The 20,110-nt window shown below is 37.4% G+C and overlaps 1 protein-coding gene across 1 annotated transcript in view; it reads right to left on the bottom strand.

Moving 5' to 3' along the window:
- Positions 1–6,627: 6,627 nt before the first annotated feature.
- The window catches only part of LOC141824419 (putative DNA gyrase subunit A, chloroplastic/mitochondrial), a 32,987-nt gene continuing 19,504 nt past the window's right edge, over positions 6,628–20,110 (bottom strand). Inside the window, exons 16-26 of the mRNA XM_074711703.1 lie at positions 19,493–19,563; positions 19,321–19,410; positions 17,790–17,915; positions 17,528–17,685; positions 16,468–16,549; positions 16,197–16,361; positions 16,019–16,120; positions 11,403–11,536; positions 10,861–10,981; positions 6,829–6,883; positions 6,628–6,728 (exon numbers count right to left, since the gene is read on the bottom strand). Of these exons, the coding sequence (XP_074567804.1) occupies positions 6,628–6,728; positions 6,829–6,883; positions 10,861–10,981; positions 11,403–11,536; positions 16,019–16,120; positions 16,197–16,361; positions 16,468–16,549; positions 17,528–17,685; positions 17,790–17,915; positions 19,321–19,410; positions 19,493–19,563 (1,205 nt within the window). The remainder of the gene's footprint in view (positions 6,729–6,828; positions 6,884–10,860; positions 10,982–11,402; positions 11,537–16,018; positions 16,121–16,196; positions 16,362–16,467; positions 16,550–17,527; positions 17,686–17,789; positions 17,916–19,320; positions 19,411–19,492; positions 19,564–20,110) is intronic.

Here is a 20,110-nt window from a genome sequence, read left to right as displayed (position 1 = left end):
GAAAATCTTTCATCCTGCATATTATGTATAAAAAACAAAGAACCATGCTCCAACATATCAAACTTGGTGATTTTCTTAATGCATGGACTTTTTATTTTCAAAACACAACAGAATACTATTAGCTCACGGAAAATTATTGCCAGAGTAAGAAGCATACATTTCTACACGTTTTTCAAATCACAGAAAACATGTCTCCATTATATGAATGTTTTAACTTTTTAGGCGGCTCCACCAAATTAGTCCACAAAGGGAAGCACTCAAGGATTAGACACTTAGGAAATCAAAGCCAATCATTTTTAAAAGCAATTGCGTAAGACGTTTATGCAGTTAGGGAAACTTGAGACTATCTATTTTAGCATCATTGTTACACTGGCTTAACCAACCTCTATCTTGTTAAAGTCATACCCAAGTTTATACCGATTTCATTTAAAAATAAACAAGAAGAAGCATAATCTATCAAATGCTTAGATTGGTTAGGGAATTAAATCAAAACATTGGAGCTTAATTATAAACACTATGCATTAAAAAGACTAAGTATATAAAAAAAAGTAGTTTAGTGCGCGAAGCTCCCGTCAGTTCGAGATCATAGGGTAGAAGGATCAGATCATATTAGGTTTATTGCATGGAGCTTTATTTTGCATCTTGCAAGAGATTATTTCGCGACTTTACCTCAAGATCATATAACAACAACTTTACATTGCGCTAAGGCTCCCCTTCATATTACACGGACTAAAGTATATATTGAATAAATAATACATTTAAGTAAAGGGGACTATTAAGGGTGAGATTTAATCCACAAACTTTGACCATTTTATGGTACTAGAGCCAAATCAATCCTTATAACTTATTCCCTCGGCATTGAGATTTCTTGTCCATCAGCATCACGAGCATCATCTTCCCCACATAGAACATGCCCATGAAAGGACAATTTTGACTCCTTAGCCGCCCATGAGACCATCTCATTTCTTCCTTGAGATTATTTTTCTTCCTAATCTACTTCTTCCAGATATGGTTACTGTCAAAAATAGACAATGTCTCTGTTCTGCCATTTCCTCAAGCAGACTGCTTCCTTCTAGTCCATGGGATTCTGATATGCTTCTGGTTTCCAATGCCAGATAGAAATACTGAGCAAATAAATATAAATTCTTTATCTTATTATAACGTAGCTACACTTTCTTCCAGCATAAGGATAATCTTCACTAACTAGCCTAAGATTCTCAGTAATCATTATATAGCGTTCAAGTATTTTTGGATTTCTAGCCCACTTACTATGCATTTGTCCTTTATCTAGTTGAACATACTAACCACTTTGTTTACAGCAAACAACTACCTAAGAAACCAACTGTATTGAGTTACCTTCAATTCCAAAATATCATATTGCTCAACAATATCATAGCTTATTTAATCTATTGCTTCCTGGAACCCTTTAGGTTTCATGATGGTTACTATTCCGGTCGGATGCCGTGGACGGTCAAGCCACTAATCAATAATCTGCCACCTCACGCGCTGCCACTCCCATCGGCGAAGGGACCTAAAAAAAGCTGAGCGATCAGATTGGCAAGGTGCTGGGATTCCTGATAGGTCACTCCGATGCTCAAGTCAATAAAGGAAGGAAGGAAGAAGAAGTGTATGAAGTAGCTAGGAATCGAGAGAGAGGTCTTCATACCTGCAGGAGAAATTATATACTCACGAGGAGGAATATCCATGTCGGCATAGGAGCAGACCCCTGTCGTGCTTGAGGGGGCAAGCTCTGATAATCACTGCCAAATGACCCAACATGTGGCATTTGGGGACCGAATTTGTCAATCTCGTAATCGCCCTTTGACTCGGTAGTGCTGATTATTCTTACCTTTTGGCCGTAGACACAGACACGAAGGGATCCAGGGGACCAGGCCTGACAACTTTGTAATTGTCCTTTGGCAGGACCCATCCACTTGAGAGCTTTTGTCATCTTCTGAGCTTGGAATGACTGAAAGAGAGAGAAATCGAGTTGAGGTCAGAATCGTCGAGACGAGGCCCGAGTGACCGAAATGGCTGAGCCGATGTCCGAGTGACTGAGATGGTCGAGTTCAAAATGGCCGAGACAAGGCTCGAGTGACTGAGATGGTTGAGGTCGGAATGACCGAGACGAGGCCCGAGTGACTGAGATGGTCGAGGTCGGAATGGCCGAGATGAAGCCCGAGTGATTGAGATGATCGAGGTCGGGATGGTCAAGAGATAGGTTGAATGGCCAAGTCGGTCGAGGTCGGAATCGCCAAGTCAATCCACCTTAGGTTGACTATTGACTCTCTGACTCGCCACATCGATCGACTTCTTGACCGTCACTGCCATGTAAGATTACTCAGGATACGTCACATCACAAGCCTCCCCTTCAAGTCTAGTCAAAGGAGGTGTAAGCAGACTGACTAAACAACAGCGTGTCGGAGAAAATCTACTCAGGTCAGGTTGGGTTAAAAATAATGGGTCAAACGACTCGTGATGGGTCGGAGCTAGAATTATGAGTCAGCTCTAAAAATCAGCAGTTTAACCGCATTTAATGACCCGGATACGCGATCTGGCTCGAGACCGAGAGGCGTATCTCCGCATTAATAGCACAGGCATGTGATATCGGTGATGGGATTCGTACGGTCAGATCTGATGTTAAGCTACCATGTGCTAATGTCAGACTCTCAACGGTGGGGATTGAGGGCTTGGCGAAGATTAAGGGTCAGGATTGATGCTGAGGCAAAGGGAAGGAGAGAGGCTACGCCGATCTAATTGGTCGGACATATGGCGTGGCTCTGACCGTGAAGATATAACCACCTTGATCCAACGGTCACCCATGTTGACACGTCAGCCCTATACTACCCCCGGTGATAGTATAAAAGGGGCTTCACCGGTGCTATCGTATTCATTGCGTTCGTCTTCTCAACTACTCTCTCCCTTCGTTCCTTCTTCTTTGATCTTCTCGTGATGTTGTCTCTCTTTCCATCGTCATTCACCTTCCCGTTGTAAGTCCCGAGCCCTTCCTACTTACTGATGGCCTCCGAATTGCCTTTGAACGAACACCCATGATTTATCTATGATAAAGACGTAGCCCGACTCCTTCGCATGCAATACAACATCCCGGTCTACCATTCCATCTATATACCCATGCCTAAGCACCGCCCCCATGAATCGTTCCGTGGTTACATCACTTGCTTTCACAACCAAATGACTAGTGACCTTAGGTTTCGAATCCCTTCCTTCATTCAAGACTTAGCTACCTTCTACCAGCTAAACCTATCCCAACTTATTCCGATTGATCTGTGGGACAGTCGTCGTGTGTCGACTGTACCAGATCCCGTTGAACGCTTCTCTCAATGCCTTTTTCAGCCTGAAGCGTGTTGAGTGCGAAGTGTTCTACTTCGCCTCTTGGCACGGGTGTACTTTCTTAAGTGAATACCCAACCTCACACAAGGGTTGGAAAGGGTGTTTCTTTTATATCAAGCCCCCCACCCTTATACCTGACCAACCCATTAGACTCCCAACCTATCCCTCGCATGCTCTATAGGCCGGTACCGTCTGTCCCGAGTCTTCTGGGAGATCACAAAAATTTTGAACGACTTAAAGTTCAACATTAACAACTTAGTCAACAATGAGGCCCTACTGTACCGAACAAGATTGAGTCTGATTGCCATTCGCTTGGAGGATCGCCTAAGTAAGCCTTACCTATGTTTGATGTTTTTCCTTTTTACTGACTAACTTTGTATTGCTTTGCAGGTCAAATCATGCTGAATGCCTCTATGAACAAAGTCTTGAAATGGGACTTAACCTCCGTGGAGGGCCTTTGGGCCGAGGGGGATGCTGCCAAGGATGCATCTGCGTTGGCGCCGGCCCGACCGTCCCTAGTGGGTCAGTCTTCCGCTGGTGAAGGAGCTTCCTGAGACAAAGGGGGTTGGGTCCAGTCAGCTGCCAACCTACAAAATGTTGAAGTCGACTGAGGACAAGGGAGCACGGGGCACCGAGGGTTCTTCTAGGACCCGACCTGTCAAGGAGGCCCACAAACACAAGAAGGTCTCGGACCAGGGCACGACCGCTGAGGCCGAGCAATCCATGAAGCGAAAGCGTCTTGCTTCTGCGGAGAAGCCAACCCCCACTCGGGCCATGCCCGCATGCCCCCCAAGAGCCCAAGACAAGGGAAAGGGGAATGCCGTGGAGGGCTCGGGGGCAACACGATCCTCAGGAGCCACCGGGGTTCCATCAAGTGACACCCAACTGTCGGGTCGGAGCGAGGCATCTCTTCCCCACCTCCCAACCCCAACAAAAATATCCATTCCCCACTTCGGGGCTAGCCAATCGAGCATCTTCCAAGGTGACGAGAGGCTCCGGGAGGCAGGTGAGACCGCAGATGACCATCTTCGCATTTATCAGGAGGAAGTTATCCCTCATCTCGGACTGCTAGACCTGAGCGAAAACTTATACGAATCCTTCGTCAAGGTTTTCTTCTCTCTCTTCTCTTTTTTTTGTTGACTTGTCATCTAATATATTTTTGCTGATTATAGGCCAGGATGGAACAGAAGGCCCTTCATCGCCAATTGATCCGGGTCAAGAAGCGTCATCATCAGATGGAGAGCTAGATTGCTCATCTCTGGGAGAAGTAGACCCATCAGGCTACTGCTGAGGGTGGGCTGTCGAAGGCTTTGATGGCGGTCGACTAGGCCAAGGTCGAGCAGGCGATCGCTCTATAGGCCAAGGAGAAGGTAGAGGCCGAGGTAGAGAAGTGGCGCACGTGGGCCCAAAGCCACTATAACCGTATTCAAGAGCTACAGTGAGAGCTTACTCGGGCGAAGGATGCAATCAAGGACATCGACTAGAAAGAGAAGCAGGGTCGGAAGGCATGCCTCTAAGCGAAACATACTTTATCCTGCCGGGAGGTGGAGCTGGCCACTGTAGAGGTGCAACACCTTCAACAGCGATCGGAGGTGCGCCAGGAAAGGGAGCAGCTGGGTAGCAACTATCTGAGGTTTGATCCAGAGAGGCCTAGCTCGGTGCGGAGCTGGAGGCTGCTGATAAGTGACATTTTCTGCGGATAAATTAGGATTGGATTAAACCGGTTTGGACTACATTTTATATCATAAATAGGGCTTTTGGTCTATTTCTTTATTTTGGATGAATTGTGGTGTTTATTGTGATTTTAATTAATTTATGGGATTTATTGGATATTAATTGGTTGTAATTTACTTTGCAGGAAATTGATAGGAAAATGAGATTATTTGGAGGATTAAATTGCAAGAAATCAAGTTTGGGTTTAAATATGGTCAAAATCAAGATTAATTGGGTCAAAATCCATTCAAGCCAAGCCCGCTACTGTGCAAAGTCCAATTTCAGCCCTAAGCCCGGCCCACTTTGCTTAAACCCGGTCCAATTCCAATCTGTGGTTCAATTTCAAAATCGGTCGGTTCACTTGCATTCCGCCGGTTCAGCGCCTTAGGTTAAAAGCTACGGACGGCTCACGAAGAAACGAAGCTCGGCGCGATTCTCCCAAATCGCGATTTCCTTTACTGTGCATCTCCCCCGCCGCGACTCTCCGAGCTCATCGCGCGCCTCTCGCCGTCACCTTCCTCCTTCCGATTAGCGCAAAACGTGGCAACGACATCCGATTGAAGAGCATGACACCACCGCAGAAGAATCTCGCCGTGAGCTTCGGTGAGTGGCCTTCTTCCTCTGTCGTTTAGCTCCGCCGTTGTGAGGGTTCTCCAGCGTCGGCGGCTGGCGACAGCCCGATTCCTCCGTTCCACAGAAGCAACGTGCGGCAGCTGGTCTCTGGCGGCGATTGTAGCAGAGAGCAGCTGGTCTCCTGGCGGCGATTGTAGCAGGGGATTACCGTGCACCTTCGACTCCCGCCGTCCTCGGAAAGTGACAAGGTAAGGTTGTTTGTGTTTCCTTTGTTTCTGACTCCTCTGGCGGCGATTGTAGCAGAGATTCAGGGCAAGGGCTGAGCATCCTCGTCGCTGTCATCTTCTCCGGCCACGTTCCACCTTGAGCGATTGCTCCGGTGCGACCCATTGTCCCGTCGGCGTTTCAATCGGAGCTGCTGATGGTTCTGTGTAAATTGGGAGAGGGAAGAAACCTCAAACCTTAAACCCATGTTCATCTCTGTTCTCTGTTTTCTTTCTTGTTCTTGTTTTGTTTGTTTCACTTACGGTATTCAAAACACCCCCCTATGAATAACTTGTTGCTTAACCCTAATTGTGCTCTAACCTTACACTGATTGTAAATTCCTAACTTTAATTTCGAATCTAACTTTGGGATCGGCACCATACTCAAGGTTGGCATGAATCAATAAAATAACCTCCTGTCGTGAAAATTGTCATCTCTGCTTCACTTTATCCAAAATATTTTTTAGCCACAGGATCACACCAATAGATATGTCAAATTAATCAGATGATACTGAAATGAAAAAAAAAATGCAAAAGCTGATCGGGTTTATTTAGATATGATATCTCAAATTGATTCATGTTAAATGCAGAAGTTTTGGATAACTAACAAGCTCACCCCCTCCATATTTCGACACAGGCAACCAAACATTTGCATTCAAAAGTGAAGTCCTTATCAGTGTGTTGATAGGAATGATTTAGCAGGACTTAGAACAACTTATATTACCAATTACCTGCTAGCACGTGACTGTATGGGTATATCTTGAACTTTGATTCTGTTTACCGTCCCACTTTGGCTAACTAGAACCAGTTGTTCATCACTTTCTCCATCTTCATTGGAAGTTTTAGTTGACATAACAAAAACCAGTTCACGTGTTAGCTTCAAAATTAAAAATACCTTGTACTAGTCCAGTTAAAGGTAATAAATAACCTGACAATGAAAACCCAACCACATAGACTGCAGCAAGACGACAATCTGGTGGGAGCTGCAAAAAGACAATACAAGTAAATTTCTGTAAGTATGTCGATCATGTACTTTTCTTGTGCACATAAACACTTCATTGAAGCTCCTCACACGAACTAAGGTTGTTTAAGTTATAGGAGCTTAGTAAACTTGAGAAATAACTATTGACTGGAGCAGTGACACAGTTTGAAAATTTGAGATCTATTTAGAAATTTCTTTCCACATGTTACTTTAAAAATTCTATAAATTTGAAGCTTAAATAACATTGAAAAGGTGGTTCTATATTTCTAGTAGCATAACATGATCAAATTCTAAGCATGCTGCTAGTTATAATTTTTCGCAAGTTTTTTTGCTTCTCCCAATCACAAATACTTGCATGCAACGAAAAGATAATAAAAATATATGCCTTCAAAATGAAATTATGCATACTAAATTACTAATCATTAGACCATATTCTTGAAGTCATTCATTTTGATTTGACTATAGAATTAAGAATCTTCACTGTCTTGAGATTAATTATTAACATTTCACATGTGAAATCTTGTCTATTTCATTATCATTTTTTATTTTTTTCATCACTTCTGCTTTAACATTGTCCAACATCTATAGAGCCATTTTAATGGCCACTCCACATGCATAGTCTTCTGCCATTACACTTACTATCTAGAACAGTGAATATCAAACTGAGCGCTCTCCATGGGTTTGGTTGAGCATTCGGTTAAAACTGAACCGACCGAACTAACCTAATTTTTTTTCAACCAATTTTACTATTAAAACCAAACAAACCAAACTGATAAAAAATCAATTAATTCAGTAACCGAATTAACCAATTTTTTTTTAAAAAAATAAATATATTCCTGAACTTGACATACTACAATACTATTAAAATTTTCTTCCCAGTCACAATAATCCCAACCATGCCAAACATAGTCCCCAGATAATCTTGTTGCAAAATAAAACTTGAAAATACAAACTTGTATGATTTGGACCAAGGCACTTCCCAGTGTGTGATCCCAACCATGTCAAGCATACACCCCCCAGATAATCCTGTTGCAAAATAATCTTGAATTTGGACCAAGAAAGCTTCCCATTGTGTGGTTGGTTATGACTTAAGAGAATATAGAAGGTTTAGGAATCACCAGGCAAATGAAGTTGTACAATATTTGCACACAAATGACTATAAAAGAGATGAGGGGATTTTAACAAACTCATCACAAACTAGGTAGTTTAATTCTAGTTTTAGGGCAATGAATTAATTTCGGTTTGGTTATCTATCTACCAAGTAATTAAAGGATTGATTATTTCTTATCTAGTTTTTAGGATAAGGCGTTAGAAAAATGGAGAATGGATGATTTTTTCCCTTATATACAGGACATCAAACTCGCATGTAAGGAATCTTCAATGTTTCCTCTTCATGAGTATTATTCTCCATGTGAGATTGTGGGTTCTTCATGCTGTGCCAGTAGGTAATCATATTTGAATTCCTAATTAGATTCATTTGTGACTTCCTTTTAGACATTACTGATCCTCTTCATCACATTTTTCTTCCTTTCACCCACTGCAGTATATGATTCTTGTAGATCCTTCGAATGTAGAGCACCTTCCTCACTTCTCATTCCTACATATACCTTGTTGTCACCACTTGACAGCTTGCAGCACCTTCCTCACTTCTCATTCCTACATATACCTTGTTGTCACCACTTGACAGCTTGCAGGCCACTGACCACCCCCCCCCCCCCAGCTCATGAGGCATCATAGTTGCAGAGCTACAGATCCACATTATCCCTTCCAACTTTTCCACCATTGCCTCTTGTAGAAACTGACAGTAAAAATGCCTCCTCCACAGGCTTGTTTTAGATCCACAACTACCACTCAGCTCCATTCTTTGTTAAGTCTCCTCTCCTCATACCCACATTTCCAATTCACCTCCTTCACCAAGCCCAATGGTCAAGCAACTCTGTGTTTCCTTCATTTGGACCATCGTCATTCCTTCCTAGCACTTGCATCATACCCTTACACGGTAATTCCAACACAACAACCATGACACTCACCTTCATTGACCTACCCATCTGTCCTCCGTAGCCATTAATTAACTCACCCCACACCATCACGACATGCCCCCACTTGAAAGATCTTCTTCCCACCGCTAATATCAGGAAGACCAGCCCTAAGCTGCCTCTTCAGCGAGATTCTCTTCCCATCGCTAATGTCAGGAAGACAAGCCCTAAGCTCCTCTTCAGCCCACCTGCACCTGTTGACTACCTCTGTGTATTTGACCCACACAGATTTGCAAAGGTCCTGCCAGATATCTATAAGTGCTTCATTGTTGCTGATTTTGCCTACTCGACCAACAGCCAAATCTATTCTGCAGCCAGCTTTGTAGTCTAATTCTAAATTAACTAATGTAGACCTCATCCATTAGAAGGAAAAAAAAGGTGGATGCCACACCTTATAGGAATTTGGTACAAGAGTCTGGACTTCATTAAGTTCTGACTTTGTATAAGAATTAGGATCTAATAGAAGATTGATCAAATATAGTGCCACATTGATTCCAAATGTCAGAAGAGAAAGTCACACCCAAATTCAATCACTCCAATTGATCAAGATAGACAATGACAACTTCAACAGCAGACTAGGCTTGCATCACTTTGACATAACAAAATTTTCATTTTTTGGAAAATAACTTTATTTAATTTGTTGGTATAATTAAATTTCTAGCATTTAATTACTTTTTCTCATAAAACCTCTGCATACCATCATATTCTAGCAGCCACAATATTTTATCATTATGCCCTTGTTTCACGTATTGCTTTATTTTATAAGTGCATTGCTTGTCAATATGCTTACATATTAAGGAAACACCACTACTATTGTCGAATACATGGTAGATGCTAATGGTAACATAGAACCAATTTTTTTTATATGGAGGAAGTGCTTTAGATTCACAAGATTAGATTGAACTCTCTAAATAGCTTCAATAAATATTTTCCTTAAAATAGATGTAAGGGATTCACGGAAATAAACATACAACCTCCTCCACAATCACATAATTTTATATTTAGAAAAGAATCACACCATTTTCTGAGAATAATAGTCGATATAGGTCTAGGTATGTCAAAGAAATTGTCCTTATTTTTGACAACTGATTAGACTCGAATGCATTTCTTAATTGGGTAACAAATGAGGAAGATTATTTGGCAATATATGATAAGAACACTTTAGAAGCACAATTTGCCAAAATCAAACTTGTAGGACCTATTAAGAAATTTTGGCATAATATTCAGGCAAAACTTGACAAGCTTAGAATATAACTCATCACAAACTGACTCAAACGAAAAGAAGACCCACTGAAAATTACATTCCAGCATACTCTAAGGAAGAATAGTAAATTGAGAAAATCCCAAACAATCATTCTTAAGTGGCAGAATATTCATCCTAATTTTAGATCTTACACTGATATTGTAATATCAGATCTTACATAGATATTGTAAAATATTGCTCCACGGTTTATAGATTCATGAGCAGACTTAAGCCAAAAATTTAGAAAGAAGGCAATGTCTTTTTGTCTACTTCAATAAGAAACCCCATCATAAAGTTGCATAGAAATGAATACTAAAGATAGACAAACAAAAATTTAAAAAAATATATATTGAAAAGGCAAACCTACTTTAAAGACAACACCCAGAAACCCTACTCTTAAATCGACAAACTTTTAGTGGAATCATGTAACTTAAATCCAATGGAAATGTATGATAATTATGATAAGACCACTAAACTAGTTGTCCAACAAAGTGACTCTTCTCCTAATAACAAAGAACATTGACTTTAATCACACGACTTGAACTTACAAATGTGCCTTGATGACTCAATTGCTTCAAAGAAGATCCAAACAAGACAGCTCCAACTATATTGTTTAACTAAATATTTAACTTCATCTCACATTATTCACACCAGCCATTCATTAAAGATTAAGAGCACAAAATAATATGAAAAATGTACCTTGTAACCTAATAAGCCCACTCTGTTGAAATTTGACAGCTTGAATGCGCTTAAGGGTGTACGCTTCCCATGACCACTTTCAGATACAAAAAGCAGCCATGGAGGTCCAAGATCTTTATCTCTGCAAGAAGTTTGTGCAAGGATTAGAATTGTTGTTATTTTAACATGTGATAGGATGGCGGTAAATAGTTGTTATATATCATTGTGGCAAGATGTAGTCCGAGTACAGTAGCAGCAACCTAAAAGCAAACAAGGATAGCAATACAGTTACCATAAAAAGAAAACAGGAACTCATAGGGGCTTGTTGATGGTTCTTTATCAGGTATACATAGTTGGTAACTTGGTATCTGTGATTTTGGTGAGAGACAGTATTGCGGATGTAGCACAGTAATTGCTTGACAGCTTAAGCAAACAAGTAGCAAAAATGCAACATAGGATGAAATGTTCATATAAGCCTGTCAAAGCCTATTCATCTGAACAGTATGGCACAAGAATGCAGGTGAATTTATTCTCACTAAACTCTACATGAAGAACAAAGCAACCTGCTGTAAATACTCTCTGACAATTTCTGCAAGTCATTCTGTATAGCCGCAGGTATGACATCCATTGAAGCCATTTTGTCTCCTTTTAATTTCATTGAAATCACACCTCTTGTCTTCCTCCCAAGTGCTCGAAGCTGATGAGTAGAAAATATATGTATGACAAGTATTAGATGGTCAATAAAAGGAATTAATAGAAAAGTAGACCCAAGAAAACTTTGCAAAAGGAATAGACATGAAGAAATCTAGGATTAAGCCTTAGTAGTAGGATGGCAGTATATCATTCTAATTTCTAACTGGTTCTACCATAATTAAACTTGAAAAATTGTGCAAGTGAAAATATTATTTTCAAGGATAATGGCCCGTATACAATGGCAAGATAAAAGCACAACAGAATCACAATGAATAAGCCTAGAAAAATATTGAGGTAAGACTTCAATCATCAAAGGTAAACATTTCACTCACATGGCTACACCATAAGTTTTGATCCTAGATCATAGAAGAGAGTAATCATATAATGGCAAAGGACATGGACATTGGAGACTCAGTTGAACAAGATAGTACCCAAGAGAAAAAAATATCAATAAACAAACAGGATCCCGTTGACTTCAATCATAACACCATCTGTTAGATATCGAGTTTTATTGTATTTTATTTTTCATGTCTTAACCTGCCTCGACTTCCTCTACCAACACTTGTTGAACTTTTATCTTGCAAACTCACTGTTGGATTTTTCGTCTATCAACTCCTGTTTGACTTTTCACTTCTTAACATCTGTTGGACTTTCCATTGCAAATTCGTGAAGGATTTTGCATCTGCCAACGTTGTTGGATTTTCACCATTGCCAAAACGTGTTGGACTTTCCTCTTTGCCAAATATTTGGTCAACCTCAACCCATTTGGACTTCATCCAATGTCAAACATCCATTCAACCATGACCTACTAGACATATCGGCCTAACTTAAAGTCACCTCAATCATGTTGCCCACAACATAATTGCATCAATATATTGTCCAAACATCTAGACAAACATATTATTCAAGAATCAAAACACAGCCTTAGGTGTAGCCTTGACAAGACTAAGCTGCTGCCCAATTGCACCAGCAATCTCCCCCACATGCTCTGGGCATTATTGCATCAATAATTATATTGAGGCAATGGGATCAAGATTGGCACCATTAACTTTAAATTATATTTAATTTCTAGATTTTAGTGTTATTATCATTATTAGAATTTATCTAGAGTTTTTTGAGTCATTTCTATCTGGTATTTGTAGATATTCATTCAAGTGGAGCACACTAATTCTTATTCCCTTGGATTCAAATTTGTTGTATATTGATGTGGGTAAATATACCGTCAGACTCACTTACATAACTCTTGTGCATGAATTAATGTATAAAAATAGATTTTATGTATGCTACTACAATTGTTTTGAAAAGTGAATTAAAATGACATTTTAGAAGATACTAAACTACTAAGGAGTTAAATAATTGATATTCTTTTCATGCTATACATATGTGGGTGATCATCTAGAGATTAACATGGGAGGGACTTATTTTCAAAAGTGGGTTTCTTTTTAAATGGTAAAAATGATATTCTGAGTACTCTTATGTCGATACCTATCTTGAGATTGCTTTAACTTCCATATTATATGTTGATTCATTTGTTAATGCTTGTCCAAATTTTTTATGTTATAATCACATCTTAGGAGACATGTTAACCTACTATTTAAATAGCGCAACATTTATTAGGTGGCGACATAGGTTAGTCCATTAAACTAACCAAATAGATGTAAAACCAAAGTGAAATAACTTTTGTGTGAAAAAATATTTACTGTGGAACAAAGTGAAACAACAATAACTATAAATGGAGGAAACAAATACTAAATAACGAAAACTTTGACCCTAGCCTTATACCAGAATAATTGATCACCCATATAAAGTTGTGGAAGCAAGTGGTCATCCGCAGATATTATTTATTTGTATGAGAGCATTGCATCATTGTATAGCATAGTGAATGCTTTAGCTCACACATCCAATGACATTCTTACACTTTGAGGATACTAGGTCCAATGATTCACTTCTTGATAGATTTTAGAGATACATTTACTAGTGACTATTTAGTAACGATTAAAAGATGATAAATAAAAGTATATTAACTTCTCATAAAAGATTGTAAAGAGGGAAAATTTGTGACTTTAATTGATGATAAATGAGGGAAATGAAAATAAGAGTTTCGATACCCTTTTGTTTTATTCTTATAACTTTTGCTACTATATGATTTTGTTGTATCTGTAGAGAATGAATATATATATATATATATATATCATTGAAACTTTTTCTTATTTATTTTGAGTTAGTGATTATTAACATGACTCTTGGTTTCCTATCATTATAGGATCACCAAGTGGGGTATCTATCAGTAAGGGGAAATTACATCAAGGGGCGTAAAGCAATTACGCTTGTGGGTTCTGCATTTTTCGGGTTTCTTGTTTTCTAAGTTTGTGATTTCTTGGTATAAGATATTTTCACACAAGTCGAGGTGTATCTCTGAGCTATAACGTTTAAAAGACCTTTCTGTTTGTAGGTTGAGGAATTTTAGTTATGATTCTATTATTATACAATTTAATTGATTTTATCATGTGAAACCTCGAGCTGGAGTTACGCATAGCCATGGTCATGGCCATGCACGCGATCATGCTTCTATTGCTCAAGGGATTAAGCATGGCTTGACTGGTATACTCATCTCTATCTCAGAGTCACTATCAAGAGCTTAGTCTCATTTGTATTGCTCGTTGTCAGGAATTCATGAATTTTAAATAAGGAGACACAAGTTTGATGGAGTATTTAGTTGACTTATTTTTATCCACAATTGTGAGGTGAATATTTTATTTTATTTCTATTTTTGATTAGTGTAGCTTAGGTTAGGGAAATAAATTGTTATGGGGTTATATCAAGGTAGTGAGATCAAGATTGGATCCATCAAATTTAGTTAATTTCTAGATTTTTGAGATGTATAATTATTAGAGATTTATCTTTAGTTTTCTTAAGTGATATTTGTAAATACTTATTCAAGTGGAGCACATTCATTTTCATTCTGACTCTAGGATTCATATTTGTTGGATATTGATTTGGGTAAATCTATCGTTAACCACATTTTCATATCCCTTGAGCATGAATTAATGCATAAAAATAAATTTTATAAATGCTACTCTTAACTATTTTAAAAAGGGATTAAAATGACATTTAAAATAGAAAAATGAATTTTAGAAGAAACTAAATGATAAAGAGTTAAATAATTGATACTTTTTCAAACTATACACATTTGGCTGATCATCAAGGGACTATCATGGGAAGTGCATTTATTTTCAAAAGTTAAAAATTGATGTTCTGATTACTCTTTTGTTGATACTTAAGGTTGTTTTAGTTTTCATGTTATTTGTAGATTCATATGTTGACGCTTGTACAAATTTTTGATGCTATAATCCTATGTTTGGAGATCACATGTTAACCAACTACTTAAATAGTGTAACATTCATTAAACGACGATATAGATTAGTCCTTAAACTAACCCAATAAATGTGAAACCAAAGTGAAATAACAATTTGAGTAAAAAAATATTTGAAGTGAAACAACATTAATTATAAATGGAGGAAAGGAATATTAAATAGTGAAATTTCTAAATCTAGCCTTATATTAGAGTACCACTACCACTGCTCACATTAGGTTGTGGTAGCGAGTAATTGCTCGCAGTCAATATTAATTTGAGCAAGAACGCTATATTGTTGTATAGCACAAGTGAGGGCTTAGCCTATCTGCTAGATGATGTTATTACACTTTGAGACCACAACTATTACAGTCTTAGCTATTAAGCTCTTAGAACACTCACTCCAATGATTTACTTTTTAGTGGTTTTATTGGTGATAAACTTATTGGGGGAGAGATTTCTTGGTGACTTTATTAATGGCAATTTAAAGATTATAATTAGTATATTAGCTTGTGATAAAAAATTATGCTAAATAAATAAGACGAAAAATTGATCACTTTAATTGATGATAAATAAGTTAAATAAAAATAAGAGTATATATATATATATAAAGATCTCATTTTGCTATGAAAACTTAAAGTTGAAATATAAAGCATCACTTATCTAGTTTTTTTATTCCCTTAATAATATGAAATTTTGCAGGCAAATGTGATTTTTAGAGTTATAGTTGGTTTCAATTGATACTTAGAGTTGCTCAGAGATTCTGATTTCGGATTTTGTTTTATTTGTTATAATATGACTTTTACTACTATGTTATTCTTAAGCATATAGTTTGTTGGAAATCTTCGTAAGTTAGTGATTATTGCTAGAATTGGAGTCAAGCTTCATTATTTGTCTAATAATTAAAAAAAAAACATTTATGCCTCAAAAATATAAATTCATATTTTATACTGTTCTGCAAAAACTTAATCAAACCAGAATCATTTTATTATTGTTTATTGAATTCAGAAAAGTAATGCATTTGCTTCACTAAAACGTGTTCAGTGATGAACTTTGACACCATGGTAACACAAAGATGCACCTTACTAAAGTAGCAAATACAGCTTAAACATATGCCACTAAGTTTACACTGACCTTGCTACAATAATTCACAATGACCATTCCTTTCTGGGAAGCTAAAGCAACAAGGTCAGCGTCTGCACAGAGACGAACCCATTTCAGCTCATCACCAGGGACCTGTAGCATATATCAAAGTTGAATCATTCCATTTCATAACTAAGAAGAAAATATCAGCACAGTTAACAGGACAAACCAACTGAATTGCAATGATTCCAGAAGTTCTGATTGCTGAAAAGGCTTTTAAAGAAACTTTCTTGATGTACCCATTCACTGTTAACATTACTAGGTATTGATCATCAACAAATTCACTGACAGGAATAATCGAGGTTATTCTCTCCCCTTCAGACAAGGATAGCAGCTAGAAAGACCAAAGAAAAAGTAATATTAGAAAGAGATACGACAAATAATTTGCTAAAAATATCATATTAACCAAAAAATGTAAAACTATAAAGGACTTAATAAACCTGGACCAATGGAGTGCCAGTTGCAGCCCTAGAACATTCTGGTATTTGATAAGCTCGAGCAGAGTAAACTATGCCCTTGTGGCTGCACCACACAATTGACTCATCAGAAACATGGCATGCATTCTATGATTGAAATGCTAGGCTACCCATGATGTTCTGAATTAAGATTCCTAACACTTTAAATTTGATATTCAAGAGCAACATAAAAAAATGTAATGATTCCTTTGATATATTTACACATCATTGAAATATGTATCACTATGAACATCCATTAATTGACGGTTTATTTACTTGTACAGTCGAGAATCCAATGCACCGCACAAATTTACATTAGATAGGATTCTCTTCAAGTTAAACCATAGATTTTCCAACCAGACCACCACATTCATGAAATCAGGCTACCAGGCTACAAGTATATCAATCCTGTCAGAGTCTAGAGTGGAAGGGTGCAATAGAATTGAGACTCCCTTCATGTAGAACTTTAGGTTTTCCAAACAGGCTGCCACATTTATATTAATGTTTTATATAAATAATATAATAGTAGATATGAAATAATTTTTTATAACAATATAAATATATATAAATTGATCTATTTCCTAATACTTTAACATTGTACCAGATAACAGGTTAGGAATTCAAACTTCACTTGTGACAAATATATATACACACACCTAGTCCTTGAAAAATCTTCTTACTAAATAGTGTTTCCTAGCATATTATCCAGTAGGGTGGAACATAACCATATTTCTTTTTTATTAAGTTAGTGAGAAATTGACAAGAATTAATTTTCTCACAAAGAATAAACACGTACTCATCTAGCCTACAAATCTAATTTCCAATTTATGAAGGAAAAGCATCTAGCCTACTCTTCTTCAATCATCAAGACTCAGAACAACAATAGACACCAGAACGAAAAGGAAACAATATTAGCTGGTACATAGTTAAACGGGGACCCCAAAATGTGTAGCCATAGTAGTCATAGAGACATATATTAACATGATGGGTTAGGTAAAAAGGCTACTCTAATGAACATAGTCCTCAAACTCCATCCTTTGATTACCTGAAATAAAGAACGTGGTCATGTGTATGACAAACGATGAAGTCAGACATCAAGTCATTAACCCGCATCTTTCCAACAGATTTTCCAATGGTTCCTCTATGCTGCAGGCTAAACGTGTTTGGCTTCATGCGCTTGAGATATCCTTTCTCACTAAGTGTCTTCCCATAAAGCAAATGTTAGTAATTTTTAACCCAGAAAAAGACAATTTTATAAAAAACAATGCAAATCTACATAGCAATAATCAACGACTCCATGCTCATACCAGAAGCATCTTCTCATTAGGAATAACATCTATGTCCTCAAGTTGGCTACTTCCTGAATATTCTATAAATGAACGCCTTGGGCTTCCAAATTTATGCTTCAACTCAATTGCTTCTTTCTCTATAAGCTGAAATTCAAAAATAAAAATCACAATAATATGAACATTGGCCGAATATACAACCCTATACTGGGCTTGACAGCACTCAAGCTTGTTTTTTAGAAAAATATATTAATTTGGGCCAAGCTACCTCAAAATATTTCATTCAAGTTTGTATATTAAGAAGCTTACTATGCTCAAGCTTTTGTCGAAGCATTTGCATACTTGTTTGTGTCAAGCTTGTTCAAGAATAAAAAATAATAATATTGCAGACTGTCAATTAGTTTTCAGCTTGGATTCAGGGGAGTGCTAAAAATCATTTAACATGTTTTTGGACATTTGAATTTTTCACAAAGCAGCAACCAACTCAGTACAAAGGATCAATTTTTAAGATATTAAATTGGCCTAACTTCAACTTCTATACTTAAGAAAAACAAGAGCAACTTGTTGCATTAAATTGTCAGTGGGCAGATATGCTGCACACTTATGTACATTAGAACTCCCTCTTACAGCAGCATGGTGCTCATGGGAGTAAGGCATCAAGGATGATGAATCTAGAAAAATTGGCACGCGCCTTCAAAAACTTAAGCGTTATGTTTGCATTGTCACAAGATAATACAAGGCACTAGATCACAACACTGTCAACAATCTTCTAGGATTCAATGGGTCTTGTCAAGATGCTTGGCAGTGACAGACAACAACAATGCGATGAATATAAAAATTGTTAACCTGAGTGTTCACATCTTAAGCTTAATTAGTTCCAAACTGAAGATAGCTCAAGCTTGATACAAGATCATAGAAAGCAAGTTTCCAACACAACCAGCATTATGCTGCGACTCAATTACTCTAGCCATGAAGCTTGATTGTAATAGACAATGGTGCAGAAATAAGTCCATAGGAAGAAAAAAAAAACTCAAAAAATAGTTCCGCATCACCCTATAAAAGATAGCTCAAGGTTGGGTTATACATGATGAAATATTTATATCATGAATCATGAATGTATTGGTGAGGGAACATTTCCCAAGATATTGAATAACAGGCATTATTAATTGTATGGCTTGTAGAAAAGCTTTCAATATATTATTCAATGCAAATTTAACTTTGTTGTTGTAAGACATATGTCTAACATTTTTCTAAATGCTTCACTTGTCCTTGAATTCAAATACCCTCGTGTTTTACACACAAAAAACTCTGTAGTCCATTCCAATAAACATTTTTATCGCTATTTTTATCATATAATATCAAAATTTAATGAAGGAAAATTTGAAACAAAGCTACGAGCAACAAATTGCGGGGTCCGGGGACACTATTCTTATAAAAAGATACAAGAGTTTTAATCTCTATGTACTTAGTGGTAGAGAATTGGAATCCTTAACTAAGTAGTAAATGTCATTTAAAATTGTATGCATGAGAAATGTTCAAAAAGAATAACCACCTGGAAGATGAGCTTCTTACTAGACAAGAGTTCATTTAAATTAGAAATATGTTCTGATAATGATTCTGCTTCATCCACAAACTTCTTTCTCTACAAAATAGGGCAAAGCATCATCAGTAATAAGAATGATTGGAATACATTATCAACTATCGATAGCAAATACAGTATAAACCTCAAGAAGAGTAAGTTTCCTCAAAGTAATGTCCAACAAAGCTTCAGCTTGCTTCGAAGATAAATGGTACTCTACAATGACAGTCAGTCTCAGTATATAAACTGAAGTGAATATTAAAAAAAAAATAGTATGACTTGATAGGAATGACTAAAAAGAATTTAAAAAAGTATTTCTTAGCATTATCACTACATAAAATCTTGATGGAGATGTCAAACTGATATTTAAGTTTAACATAAAAAGAAAAAAAATGAAAGAAAAAAAATTCAGCAAGCTTTTTTATTAAAATACTGTTATTATAGAACAGTTATTGATGAAAATTATAAAGTATTTGAAGTAAAATGTAGAGTTGACAAAACTTCGGTCACAACATTTAGCACAAATGCACTTATGGAGATTCCTAAGGAAAAGAGACCTTAATATGTTTACCTAATTGACAACACTTGCATTCAAGGCGCTGAAGAATAGAAAGACTACAGACTATTTGCTTCAGACATTGAAGGGTAGGATACCCAAGATGACTATGCAATTAGAGAGGAGCATCAACATATGCACAAAGGAATGATGGAGTCACCAAGGATTTAAGATTTCATTAACTCTAACTCAAGTCGGATGGTATGT

Source organism: Curcuma longa, chromosome 3, assembly GCF_044706935.1.
Source record: "Curcuma longa cultivar G26 ecotype Majalengka, Jawa Barat chromosome 3, ITB_CL_G26_1.1, whole genome shotgun sequence".
NCBI classification, from domain to species: domain Eukaryota; kingdom Viridiplantae; phylum Streptophyta; class Magnoliopsida; order Zingiberales; family Zingiberaceae; genus Curcuma; species Curcuma longa.
This window is presented reverse-complemented; position numbering and strand designations above follow the sequence as displayed.